Raw genomic sequence first — 14,408 nt, 5'->3', positions numbered from 1 at the left:
TAGCCATAAATGCAATCGTAATAATAATTGGCATAATTTCTTTCGGGTTTTCGGTTTCGGCCAAGAATTTTCATTTCGGTGCATCACTACTAATTAGTTGCAACGTTTTCTTCCGGCTTTTTCTTGCCCCGTCCCAATTATTTTTTTAAACGCGTTGCAGTTACTTAATTAAATTAAAATGGTATATTTTCCAGTTTTAACATCTGATATTTTCTATATTCTTTTGGGAATAAAATGTTTATTTTTTACACAGCCCCCCAACTTATTTGGAAACCGGATTGTACTTTTTGTTGTATGTTGGAATTTTATTTCCGTTTTGTTTTTCATACTCAATAATACTGAATAATTTTATTTTTTATTTTTTTGAGATAACAATTTAAAAAAGGCTCTTAGAAAAAAAAGCTCTGTCTTTGAAGCATGGTCCTTAAATACAATTATTAACTCTGCTTTGACAATATGCCAGGCTTTGTAGTGTTTTTGCTATTTCAGTTTACAACCTGCATGTAAAATTCTGTGTTACCCACTACAGCTTTAATAACTTCAAGGGTGAAAAAGGTAAAAAGCATGTTCTCCTGTGGCAGGATTTGTACATGGACATGTTGAAGCTTTGTTTGGCTGACTGTGTGTTGTTTATGCTGTGTTCTAGAAAGTTCATGTAGTGGGGTTGATATACATGCCGTTTTTCTTGAGAGGTAGAATTAGTGGCCCAAATTTGCTAAATGGGATCCCTTCTTTTGCTACAAATGTCAGTAGTATGCAACTACTGTCAACTGATAAGATAACAGCATAATCCATACAAGTGATGACACAGCAAAAGACTAAATAATGTTGAAAAAATACCATACATTTCTCAGTGCTATGTGCCTAACAAGTGATTTTCGCTTGAAATGCAAACGCCTGTTAGTACTGCACTGGCTTCTTTGCAATATTTGCACAGCATAAACATGAAATTTACTTTTCTATTGACACTGCTTTGATAGTAACTTATGAAGCTTAAATGCTTTTTATTTTATTCCAGCTAAAATGTAGATTTTTTTTTACATGAGCCAGATTGATAGCAAGGATAAAAATTAGCCATTCACGATGCAGCTATGAGCCTTAATCTGGTCACGCACTCCCAAATATAATTTTGCAGCCTCAGACAAAATTGCAAATGGAACTGAAATGGTTGCACTGTAGATCTCTGACCTGGCAGCTTACTACTTATTTACTGCATAGAAATGAATCCTGCAGAAACGTGTTTTTTCCACATTCATTTAATTGCAAGCGTTTAGTTTAATTGCATTAGGAAGGGCATCCAGTGTAAAATACGGATGATCCGCTGTGGCGACCCCTAATGGGAGAAGCCGAAATAAAGTATTTAATTGCAAGTGTTTGGATGGGGTGTATAAAAATGTAATTAAACACATTGCCCACAAAAACAAATCCTGTCTTTAATAAATCCTTTGCGTATTTTTAATTTACTAGTTAGTCCTTAATCTTAAATGCCATGTTGTTCAAAAACTACTAGAGCCTCTCTAATTGTGTGTCTCTCATTTCTTAACTCACTTTTCCTTTAGTACACCAGAGCAGGAGCAGCTTATGGTAATGTGGCTCAGCTGGATGATTAAGGAGGAAGAATACTTTGAAAGGTACTGAAAATCTGCATGGAATTTTTTGCAAAAATGTACTTCATTGTAAAAAAAACTATTTTGTTTCATCACAAAGTTTTTTTTTTTATGTAGCTTAGGGTTTTAGTGTCATGGTTTGTCAATGTATGACTAAACAATTTATTTAAAATGTCTAGTCTCTATAAATGTCTTTTTTTTTTTTTTTTTGCCTTATTATGCTGCCTTTTATTTTTTAGGTTTGGGATTGCATTAGCCTACTTTGACTACATTGTCATTTTAACAGATTTTACAGAAACAACTTTAAAGTTTTTCACATTTTTAAATGGGAAAACACTCAAGGAAACACTTTTCTATCATCTCACATAAAATAACGCAGGAAAACAAATTTTAAGTATTGAAAAAGATACATGGAATTTATAAGTGCTTGTTAGTGATGTCACTGAAGGTTATGAGTAGAGCAGCAGCTATCGGTATCGTATAAAGCCTTTCACTGCATGTCGTACTCTGTATGTATGTGTATGTGACAAATACAATTTCATTTGATTTGACATAAAAAAAAAAAAAAAAAAGTTTGCCTAATTCCGACTATTTCTTGCAATTGCAACTTTATTTCTTGTAAGCATCCACCATTTCTGGTGCATCCACCGGTAACCATGTTGTCGACCTGATGTTTGGAGTTCATAGTTTTGATGCCTTCAGTGTGAATCTACAATTTTCATAGTCCTCCTCTGCTCTATCTGTCTTGTTTGGTCTCCTCTAGAGCTGATTGTTGGACACAGTTCTCTCCAAGAATTGGTGGTTTATTTGGATACCATGCGATTCTATGACTGTAGCCCATTTGATTTTTCAATGTGCATTTCATTTTCTAGCAATACAGAGGGGGTCTGATTAGCTAAAGAAAAGTTGGAATTGCAGGGAGAAAAGAAAAGCGGAATTGCGAGAATAAAAGGTAAAATTAAGCAAACTTTTGGGCAGTTGCTTTTTTAAGATCATTGCTGATTTCATTCTTCATTGGCACTATGTTAACCTATACCTAAAAAAAAAGCTAAAACTTTGGCTTTTATAAAGGTGGTCACATTTGCTGATGAACAATTAATCAAGGGCATTTGATTAGCAACTCCTGGCATCTTATCCTCTTGATTTCTATGGCAGCATTAAGGGTGTTCTAACACATGGTTTTTCAATTTCCATGCTTGATTTTTATAAAAAAAAAATAAAAAAGACACTGTGCAATATATCGTGTGTTGTTCAACTGAGGTTGCATTTTCCGAATTTTAAGAGCTAATAAAGAACAGATTGTTTGTATGCTCTGATGCATAAAATCATATTATTCAAATAAGGTATACTTTCTTTTTCACATGAATGTTTTTATAGATGTACTATGAATTATGAATGTAAAAGTCCTGGCTTCTCTCTGTTCCTCTCCCTTTTCTCATACAGTGCTGCTGGGGTTTCTGCTTCATTTGGAGAGATGCTCTTGCTTGTTGCTATGTATTTTCATACCAACCAGCTCAGCGCCATTATTGAGCTGGTCTGCTCTACATTAGGAATGAAGGTAAGCCTTTAAGATCAGTATCAATGGCTGTAAGCTGCCACTGCACAACCTACAATAGTGTTTTACTGTAAATACACAAAATATACCCATTGCCAAATACAGTAGTACAATTTTGTGGATTCTTCATTTCTAGTGTCCACCAGGTCTAGATGACGCTTTGGGGTGTTCCAGTCCAAATCTTTCAGCATATATTATGGACATCCTCTATGAGCTTGTATTGCACCCTGAGGCATTAAAATGAACTCACTGCACTGGTCTTATTGTGATTGTTGTGTGACCAGTTGTTAGTGGCTAGGTTTGTTGAGCAAGACAAGGTAGATACCACATGTATTAACAGCAGTGACAAATAGTAATGTCTCTAAAATATCCTCCCTAAACTTCCTTTTCCTTGACTTTCATTATTGCTTTAGTTTTTTTTATAGGTTACCAATAGAGTAGCATGTACGACATTTGGCAGAGCAAGAAGTAGCAGCTGTGATTACTTACCTTATTTATAGTTCATGCCTTTCCTAGTTTTTCTGGAGTATCATTGTCTGAAATTAGATTTTGTTCCATAAGTTTAGGGTCAGAGTTCTATGTCCCACTGGTTTAGGTTTTCTCCCAATCTTTTTGAGTTTTGAGGGTTCACTACCTGTAGTGCCAATTTCTGTGTTAAATCCTCACTAAGTGCATGTAAGTAAACTTTGAATATGGCCTCTTTCTTTCATGTAAGAGAATTTTTAAATTGTTAGTAATTTTGGTGGGATTGACATCAAAATAATAAAATTTTTGATCATTTAAGCACTTAACTGAACACAGATGATATGCATTGAAATTTTTCAGGCTTTTTCACCCACAGGGATCACTTAGGCACCATGAATTTGCACATCAATGTCATAACAATTATTCAGATTTTGAAGAAGACTGCAAGGTTGTTGTGTTTTCCTGCTATTTGCTGTAGTTGATTGAATGGTAGTTGTAGTGAATTACTATAATGAATAAATCTATCTATCTATCTCTCCGTCTGTTTACCCATTTATTTCTTCAATCAATTTAAATATGTGGATGTAAATTGTAAAGAAGGGATCATCCAGAAAGTGTTTACATTTCTTGCTGACTTGTTCTAGGTGGAACAGGGAGTGTTGCATGTATTATAGTTTTCTTTTGAGGCTGTGTCTAATAAATGTACAGTATTTTACCATCTAAAATAAATTTATTCTAAACCACAAGTATTATATTGATGGCTTCACATGCATAGTACTAATCCTATACTTGCTTAATTGCAGTTTTAGAATTTGTCATCTCAAATGTGCTTTTTTTTTTTTTTTATATATATTTGGCAAATTTAAAATGTATTCCTTGAATGTTATTTCCCAGATTGCCATTAAGCCCAGCTCTCTGAACAAAATGAAGACCATTTTTACCCATGAGATCTTCACTGAGCAGGTACAGTACAAACAGGAAGTTCTCAAATAGGGGTTCTTAATTTTACACCAGCATGTTTGCTAATTATTGAGAGTATGACTACCATCAATTTTTAGCTCATCATTAATTGATATTGTTTTCATTATCCTTTTTGTTTATAATATGTATCAATAACAATTTTATGGATTATTCAATATCATGCTGTCATGAGCTGATCATATTTGCTTTCCATAACTTGTGAATTCCATAACAGTACTTGGATTATATTGTAGGTGGTTACTGCCCATGCAGTGAGAGTGGCTGTCACCAATAACCTGAGTGCCAATATAACTGGCTTTTTACCCATCCACTGTATTCACCAGCTGCTCAAAAGCAGGGCCTTCACTAAGCACAAAGTCTCCATCAAGGTATAGAAGTTGTTTTTACTCTACACATGTAATTATATTTTTTCTGTTCAACTGTCTCTGTCTGTCTGTCTGTCTGCCATTTTTATTCATAAAAAAATCTATCACCCACAGGCGTGTATATATGTGTGTGTGTGTGTGTGTGTGTGTGTGTGTGTGTGTGTGTGTGTGTGTGTGTGTGTGTGTGTGTGTGTGTATGTGTGTGTGTGTGTGTATATATATATATATATATATATATATATATATATATATATATATATATAATATATATATAAATATAAAACATATTACACACACACACAGTACAGACCAAAAGTTTGGACACACCTTCTCATTCAAATAGTTTTCTTTATTTTCATGACTATGAAAATTGTAGATTCACACTGAAGGCATCAAAACTATGAATTAACACATGTGGAATTATATATGGAATTATATACATAACAAAAAAGTGTGAAACAACTGAAAAATGTCATATTCTAGGTTCTTCAAAGTAGCCACCTTTTGCTTTGATTACTGCTTTGCACACTCTTGGCATTCTCATGATGAGCTTCAAGAGGTAGTCACCTGAAATGGTCTTCCAACAGTCTTGAAGGAGTTCCCTGAGAAATGCTTGCCACTTGTTGGCCCTTTTGCCTTCACTCTGCGGTCCAGCTCACCCCTAAACCATCTCGATTGGGTTCAGGTCCGGTGACTGTGGAGGCCAGGTCATCTGGTGCAGCACCCCATCACTCTCCTTCTTGGTCAAATAGCCCTTGATGCCTTCAGTGTGACTCTACAATTTTCATAGTCATGAAAAAAAAGAAAATTCTTTGAATGAGAAGGTGTCTATATATATAAAATATACACACACACACGCACACACACACACATATATATGGCTGACTAAATATTTTTTTGCCCCACTGTGTTATATATATATAAACAAACATACATGTGTGTGTGTATATATATATATATATATATATATATATATATATATATATATATATATATATATATATATATATATACACACACACAAAACATACAGGTGTGTGTGTATACAGTGGGGCAAAAAGTATTTATTCATTTACCAATTGTGCAAGTGTTCCCACTTAAAAAGATGAGAGAGGCCTATAATTAAAAAAATAAAAATCATTGTCTGATTTTTAAATAATATATTTGCAAATTATGGTGACCAAATCACCTTAAAAAAAAGCAGGATATCTGGCTCTCACAGACCTGTAACAACTTCTTTAAGAGGTTTCTCTGTCCTCCACTTGTTACCTGTATTAATGGCACCTGTTTGAACTCGTTATCAGTATAAAAGACGCCTCTCCACAACCTCAAACAGTCAGACACCAAACTCCACTATGGCCAAGACCAAAGAGCTGTCAAAGGACACCAGAAACAAAGTTTTAGACCTGCACCAGCCTGGGAAGACTGAATCTGCAATAGGTAAGCAGCTTGGTGTGAAGAAATCAACTGTGGGAGCAGTTATTAGAAAATAAAAGACATACAAGACCACTGATAATCTTCCTCGATCTGGGGCTCCACGCAAGATCACACACCGTGGGATCAAAATGATCACAAAGAACGGTGAGCAAAGACCCCAGAACCACATGGGGGACCTAATGAATGACCAGCAGAGAGCTGGGACCAAAGTAACAAAGGCTACCATCAGTAACAAACTATGCCGCCAGGGACTCAAATCCTGCAGTGCCAGACGTGTCCCCTGCTTAAGCCAGTACCAAGTACATGTCTGAAGTTTGCTAGAGAGCATTTGGATGATCCAGAAGAGGATTGGGAGAATGTCATATGGTCAGATGAAACCAAAATAAAAACTTTTGGTAAAAACGTCGTGTTTGGAGGAAAAAGAATGCTGAGTTGCATCCAAAGAACAACATAGCTACTGTGAAGCATGGGGGTGGAAACATCATGCTTTGGGGCTGTTTTTTTTTGTTTTTTTTTTTGCCAAGGGACCAGAATGAGATTTTGAGTAAAAACCTCCTTCCATCAGCAAGGGCATTGAAGATGAAACATGACTGGGTCTTTCAGCATGACAATGATCCCAAACACACCGCCCGGGCAACGAAGGAGTGGCTTCGTAAGAACCATTTTAAGGTCCTGGAGTGGCCTAGCCAGTCCTCCATATCGCAACCTCATAGAAAATCTTTGGAGGGAGTTGAAAATCCGTGTTGCCCAGCGACAGCACCAAAACATCACTGCTCTAGAGGAGATCTGCATGGAGCAATGGGCCAAACTATCAGCAACAGTGTGTAAAAACCTTGTGTAGACTTACAGAAAACATTTGATCTGTTATATACCCTTTGTTGGCAATGACAAAGTATTCAGATAAACTTTTGTTATTGACGAAATACTTATTTTCCACCATAATTTGCAAGTAAATTCTCCAAAAAATCAGACAATGTGATTTTCGGAATTTTTTTCTCATTTTGTTTCTCATGGTTGAAGTGTACCTATGATGAAAATTACAGGCCTCTCTCATCTTTGTAAGTGGGAGAACTTCCACAATTGGTGGCTGACTAAATACTTTTTTGCCCCACTCTGTGTGTGAGTGTGTGAGTGTGTGAGTGTGTGAGTGTGTGAGTGTGTGAGTGTGTGTGTGATATATACACAGTGATGTGAAAAAGTGTTTGCCCACTTCCTGATTTCATATTGTTTTGCATGTTTGTCACACTTTAATGTTTCGGATCATCAAGCTGATTTAAATATTAGTAAAAGATAACACAAGTGAACACAACATGAACAACATGTTTTTAAATGAAGGTTTTTATTATTGAGGGAAAACAAAATCCAAAACTACATGGCCTTGTGTGAAAATTTTTTTCCCCCTTAACATAAACTGTGGTTTATCACACCTGAGTTAAATTTCTCTCGCCACACCCAGGCCTGATTACTGCCACACCGGTTCACAATCAAGAAATCTCTTAAATAGGACCTGCCTGACAAAGTGAAGTAGACCAAAAGATCCTCAAAAGCTAGAGATCATGCCGAGATCCAAAGAAATTCAGAAACAAATGAGAAAGAAAGTAATTGAGATCTATCATTCTGGAAAAGGTTATAAAGCCATTTCTAGAGCTTTGGGACTCCAGCGAACCACAGTGAGAGCCATTATTCACAAATGGCAAAAACATGGGACAGTGGAGAACCTTCCCAGGAGTGGCCGGCTGACCAAAATTACCCCAAGGACACAGTGACGACTCATCCAAGAGGTCACAGAAGACCCCACAACAACGCGTGTGTGTGTGTAGGGCTTTTAACAATGAACGTCTCAAAGCAGCTTTACACAGATCATCTCTTTATCTCTGTCTCGCTCTCTCTCTCTCTCACACACAAAAGTGAGGGCACCCCTTACATTTCAGCAACAATTTTAGTATATCTTCTTAAGGAACAATACTATAGAAACAAGACTGAAGCTTGTATAGCAGTAGAGATTTATTGTTTTCTAAAATTACAGCCATTATTGTAAAAATTTCTGGCAAGATAATTTAGTACAACCTAAGTGATAACAGCTGTACGTCATATAACTATGCAAAACCACACGTCCTATTCATCATGTTCATGTTTTTGTCTGCTTGACAGGACCATACAAATTTGTGTATCTTGTATTAGAGCAGTTGAAATTTGGTGCGTCGAGTACAATTCTCTCATACTGACCACTGGATGTTCATCATGGCACCTCATAGCAAAGAACTCTGTAAATATTAGAGAATTAAAATTGTTACTCTCCACCAACATGGCCCAAGCTATAAGAAGATCGGTAACACCCTTAAACTGAGTACAGTGGCCAGAGTCATACAGAGGTTTTCCAAGACAGGTTCCACTTGGAACAGACCTCGCAAGTGTCGATTGAAGTTGTTGAGTCCTCGTGTTGTGTGTCAGGTGTAGAAGCTGCTTTAAAAACGCACGAGTGCTGCCAGCATTGCTTTAGAGGTTGCAGAAGGTCCGCTTGTCAGTGTTCAGACTATACGCCGCACACTGCAAAAATTCGGTTTGCACGGTCATCGTCCCAGAAGGAAGCCTCTTCTGAAGCTGGCTCACAAAAAAGCCTGCAAACACTTTGCTGAAGACAACCTGTCTAAGAGCATAAATTACTGGAACCAGCCCTCTGGTCTGACATAAACTCCTTTGACTCAGATGGTGTCCAGCATGTGTGGTGATGCCCTTTGGAGGAGCACCAAAAAATATTGTCTTGCCTACAGTCAAACGTTGTGGTGCTAGCATCAAGGAAACAATATATTAATTTACATTTCTATAACATAGCAGGGGATGGGGATTATGCAGCTTAAATTTTGTAATTGCTTATAGATCAATTTACCGTATTTTCCGGACTATATGCCGCTACCTTTTTCCCACGCTTTGAATCCCGCGCCTTAAACAATGAAGTGGCTAATTTATGGATTTTCCCTGTTTCACAAGCTTCAAGCCAAAAAACTGATCCCCATAACATTAGACCAATGAAATTGACGAACGGGTTCAGGTGAACCAAAGAAACTCTTTATATTAAATCATGCTCCCACTGAATCGGGCTGCACCGCATCATAAATATGGATGAGGTTCCTCTGACGTTTGACCTGCCGCTCACTCAGACTGTCAAAAGGAAATGCGAATCATTCGTCTTGCTGAAAACAACCAGGCATGAAAAAAAACACACTTCACGTGTTCTGAGCTGCACGGCATCGGGAGAAAAGCCTCACCGATGGTGATTTTTAAACGCACGACGATGCGAAAAGATAAACTCTCGAGAGAAATTGTTGTGAAAGGAAGGAGGAAGACAGTGAACAATGACTTTCTTGGTAGGCTACTGTTTAGATACAAGCCATGTAACAGACACTGTCTTTCATTAAAGTCTGTGTAAAGTTCATTAGTTTTAATGTATGTGGCTTATAGACAGGTTCGGCTTATTTATGTTCAAAATAAAAATCTGTCAAATTCAGTGGGTGCGGCTTATATATGGGTGCACTTAATAGTTCCAAAAATTTCGATAGATATAATTTAGTTTCGTTTATAAAGCATCTCTTTATGCTTTTCACTCTCTAGGACTGGATCTTTAGGCAGCTGTGTGAGACCAGCACACCTCTTCATACTCAACTGCTTCCTCTCATTGATGTCTATATTACTTCCATTCTCACACCTGCCTCTAAGGCCCACCCAGAGGCTACCAACCAACCAATCACAGAGCAGGAGATTATTAATGTTTTTGAGGGCCGGACAGGGGTGAGACATGTTTTTTTTACGTTGGCATAATGCACTACAATGTACATAAATACTTGTACAAAGTTGAGGAATTTATACAAACATTCATATATGAAACACTCACAAACCCCCTCGCTCTCGCTGTCTCTTATTTTTTTACCAGGGCGCTGCAGGAAAGGGACAGCAGTATAGCATTACAACCCAGCTGCTGATTCTATATTATATTCTATCTTATGAAGAGGCTCTATTGGCCAACAGCAAAGCACTTGGTCTGTACATAAATGGTTTTCCTACTTAGTCTCTTACATCCTATGAAAGTAGTAAAGGTGTACCTAGTTTTTTTGCACACATAGCTTTTTCTTATTTTTGACTTTATTTAAAAAAAAAAAAAAAAAAAATTCACACTATGTAAGATGTAATGTTGTATTGTTCTTTTGATGTGGTATTTGCTATTTTTTTTTTTAACCTGCTTAAACCAGATCTTTTTCATGTTCAATACATAAACCATAGATTTCAAAGAGGATATACTTTTCTCTTTTCACACAACTCTATCTTAATCTAGATGACAAATAATAACCATTATTTTCATCAGTCCTGATGCAGAAAAAGCCAAAGTCCTACTCTGCTACGCTTATGGACCAGATCCCTATCAAATACCTCATCTGTCAGGCTCAGGGATTGCATCAAGAGTTGGGGGGTAAGACGAGCATTTACAGTTGTACATCTAAGTTGTTCATAATAGGTTAAATAAATGATTGGACTTATTCTCTACTTAAAAAAAAAAACTAATTTATAATGAATTTAGGCAATAAATCATTGTTTTTTACCATTCCTTTCTCAGGACTACACTCTGCTTTGTTGCGTCTCTTGGCCACCAACTACCCTCATTTGTGCATGGTGGAAGACTGGATGTGTGAAGAAGAGGTGACTGGCACTGTTCCCCTCATGCGAAAAATGTTGCTCACCAGCCCAGCATGCAAGTACTCACATGCCCAGTTGCACAAGGGTGAGCCATGCGTTTATCTTCAGCCTGGGAAATTTGTATGTTTGCAAACAAAAAGAAAAAATCAAATTAAATGCTTTAGGTTTTGCTGTATGTGAAGACATTTTGTTGTTTTGAAAAGAGAAAAAGCAAAGAAAACAAACAAGGAGAGATTGTTCCAACCACTGGAACTGGGGGGAATATGTTTTGCTTTTGTATTAGAACTAAACATTCTCAAACCATATATTTTTTTGTCACAGATAAATAGTTTATCTTAAATATTTCATTGACACTTTCTGTGAATGTCCAGTGTACCAGAAAATTCAGCCGGCAATTTTTTACCGGACAGAACCATTCTTCCTTATAATCTCTTTAATATATATTAATTTGGCACATTTTATGAGGCAGATGAGCGTTCTTTTCATGTAAATAAAATTGAAAAGCTATTCTTATTAGCTGAATTTAAAACATTAAACCTAAATATTAAATGTTACAATTTGTTAATTTGTGCATTTTCCCATATGGGAGATTATTATATTACAACAATCAATACAGTAATTGCATTATGATTTAATCAGCCTTAATGCAACTGGGATTACAAATACCGGTAGTTATATTTTGAGTTGTAGCACTTGGTGGTTGTTTTGCAACTGAGTTCCATTTGCAATTTGGATTGGATTAAAGTATAGCATCTTGTAATCTGTAACTGTTTTCTGTTACTGTTATGACTGATTTTTGCTGTGTCTTAGCCTTTCAGAATATAAGACGGAGTGGACACATACTGCTGCAGATCCTCGAGTATTTGACACTGCTAAGTGCAGGGGATCTGATCCCCTATGCAGAGGCCCTGACCACTAATATGGGCTTGCTGCTAGAAGACAACATTCCTCGCAGAGTGCTGCAGACTGTTAATAAGCTCTGGCTGGTACTCAATACAGTAATGCCTCGAAGGTGATTTAAGGGGATGAGGGAATATTGTAGTGGTGATAAAATATCATACATACCTGTCATAAATGCCATTTGCAGTGTTTTAACATCTGTATATCTTCAATCTCTCTCTAATAAGGTCTTTTATTCCCTATGAACCTAAAATGGTGAAAATGCTGAACTGAATTGCTAAATGTATTTTGTTCTATTTATTCTATATGAATCTAATTGGAAAAAAATCATATATTCACAAAATTAAATGTATTTACAGTCTCATTTTTCTCCTTTCTTTTTCTCTATTTTTCTCTCAGGCTGTGGGTGATGACAGTAAATGCTTTGCAGCCATCTGTTAAGCACCTCAGGAAGCAATGCTACACTCAAAATGACCTGTTAGTGGACCCTCTTATTGTATTGCGTTGTGACCCCAGAGTGTTAAGGTATTAGAGCATTTCTTTTCAAATTACCTTTATAATGAATTAATGATTTATATACTATCCAGGTGCTTTTAAAGAAATGCACCCTTAAGAACTTTTTTCCACACATCTCTTTTTTTTTCTTTCAGTTTTGCCATGACCCAGACATTTTTAAATTGAATAAAGAATGCATATTTTCTTTGCAGATGTCCTCCCCTAATGGATATAACCTTGCACATATTGAATGGCTATTTAAAGGCATCCAAGGCCTACCTAAATTCCCATTTGAAGGAGACTGCTGAATTTGAGAGGCAAAATCAAAGTATACCAAACCTGGGGATTGCTGGTCAGCCAGATACACCAGAGGTCACAAGGGAGGAGTTAAAAAATGCTCTACTGGCTGCACAGGTAATACTCATAAAAGCAGTAAAACAAACTGTTTTTTTTTTTTTAATTGTATTAATATTTAAATAAAAATTAAATGTATACTTAGGAAAATGTCATATCTGAATTTATATTTTGACTCGTTTTAAAACTGCAGGACAGTGCAGCAGTGCAGATATTATTAGAGGTGTGTCTGCCTTCCTATGAGGAGGAGAAACAAGCAAGCAGAGGAGGTATGTATAGACAGCAATATAATTAAAAAAAGTGTATATATATTCATTGGTGTACAAATGTATAAGCATTTGCTCAAAACCCCAACAGTGTCTAAAATGTGATTGTTTACTGCTGCTGTTAATTGCTGCTTATAGATTTAGTGTTTGTTCGCACCGAATTAATTATTTCCATCGATATTTCGCGAGCGAGCTGATTGTGCAACCCGAGTCATGACAGAACAGATTACACAATAGCACTTCATTAAACTCTACCGTTTTCACATAATGAGGATTATACAGTTTTTGTTTAACCTTCATCTGTTAAAATTGTTTTGTATATTTAATAAGTTAACCGAGGTCGAGATAAGTGGGTTCCACTGTGTGCGTGTGTGTGTGTGTGTGTGTGTGTGTGTGTGTATGTATATTTGTGTGTGTATGTATATGTGTATATATACAGTACAGACCAAAAGTTTGGACACACCTTCTCATTCAAAGAGTTTTCTTTATTTTCATGACTATGAAAATTGTAGAGTCACACTGAAGGCATCAAAACTATGAATTAACACGTGGAATTATATACATAACAAAAAAGTGTGAAACAACTGAAAATATGTCATATTGTAGGTTCTTCAAAGTAGCCACCTTTTGCTTAGATTACTGCTTTGCACACTCTTGGCATTCTCTTGATGAGCTTCAAGAGGTAGTCACCTGAAATGGTTTTCACTTCACAGGTGTGCCCTGTCAGGTTTAATAAGTGTGATTTCTTGCCTTATAAATGGGGTTGGGACCATCAGTTGTGTTGTGCAGAAGTCAGGTGGATACACAGCTGATAGTCCTACTGAATAGACTGTTAGAATTTGTATTATGGCAAGAAAAAAGCAGCTAAGTACAGAAAACGAGTGGCCATCATTACTTTAAGAAATGAAGGTCAGTCAGTCCGAAAAATTGGGAAAACTTTGAAAGTGTCCCCAAGTGCAGTCACAAAACCATCAAGCGCTACAAAGAAACTGGCTCACATGCGGACCGCCCCAGGAAAGGAAGACCAAGAGTCACCTCTGCTGCGGAGGATAAGTTCATCCGAGTCACCAGCCTCAGAAATCGCAGGTTAACAGCAGCTCAGATTAGAGACCAGGTCAATGGCACACAGAGTTCTAGCAGCAGACACATCTCTACAACAACTGTTAAGAGGAGACTGTGTGAATCAGGCCTTCATGGTAGAATATCTGCTAGGAAACCACTGCTATAGAAAGGCAACAAGCAAAAGAGACTTGTTTGGGCTAAAGAACACAAGGAATGGACATTAGACCAGTGGAAA

At 36.8% G+C, this 14,408-nt stretch overlaps 1 protein-coding gene across 2 annotated transcripts in view; it reads left to right on the top strand.

Moving 5' to 3' along the window:
- The window catches only part of ints2 (integrator complex subunit 2), a 33,412-nt gene that overhangs the window by 13,570 nt on the left and 5,434 nt on the right, over nt 1-14,408 (top strand). For both annotated transcript variants that reach the window (XM_046860689.1, XM_046860690.1), the window contains exons 10-21: nt 1,560-1,631; nt 3,051-3,165; nt 4,522-4,590; nt 4,842-4,976; nt 10,020-10,196; nt 10,339-10,444; nt 10,768-10,872; nt 11,017-11,181; nt 11,907-12,108; nt 12,396-12,521; nt 12,704-12,905; nt 13,039-13,114. In XM_046860689.1, the coding sequence (XP_046716645.1) occupies nt 1,560-1,631; nt 3,051-3,165; nt 4,522-4,590; nt 4,842-4,976; nt 10,020-10,196; nt 10,339-10,444; nt 10,768-10,872; nt 11,017-11,181; nt 11,907-12,108; nt 12,396-12,521; nt 12,704-12,905; nt 13,039-13,114 (1,550 nt within the window). The remainder of the gene's footprint in view (nt 1-1,559; nt 1,632-3,050; nt 3,166-4,521; nt 4,591-4,841; nt 4,977-10,019; nt 10,197-10,338; nt 10,445-10,767; nt 10,873-11,016; nt 11,182-11,906; nt 12,109-12,395; nt 12,522-12,703; nt 12,906-13,038; nt 13,115-14,408) is intronic.

The sequence above is a fragment of the Silurus meridionalis genome, chromosome 11 (assembly GCF_014805685.1).
Source record: "Silurus meridionalis isolate SWU-2019-XX chromosome 11, ASM1480568v1, whole genome shotgun sequence".
NCBI classification, from domain to species: domain Eukaryota; kingdom Metazoa; phylum Chordata; class Actinopteri; order Siluriformes; family Siluridae; genus Silurus; species Silurus meridionalis.
This window is presented reverse-complemented; position numbering and strand designations above follow the sequence as displayed.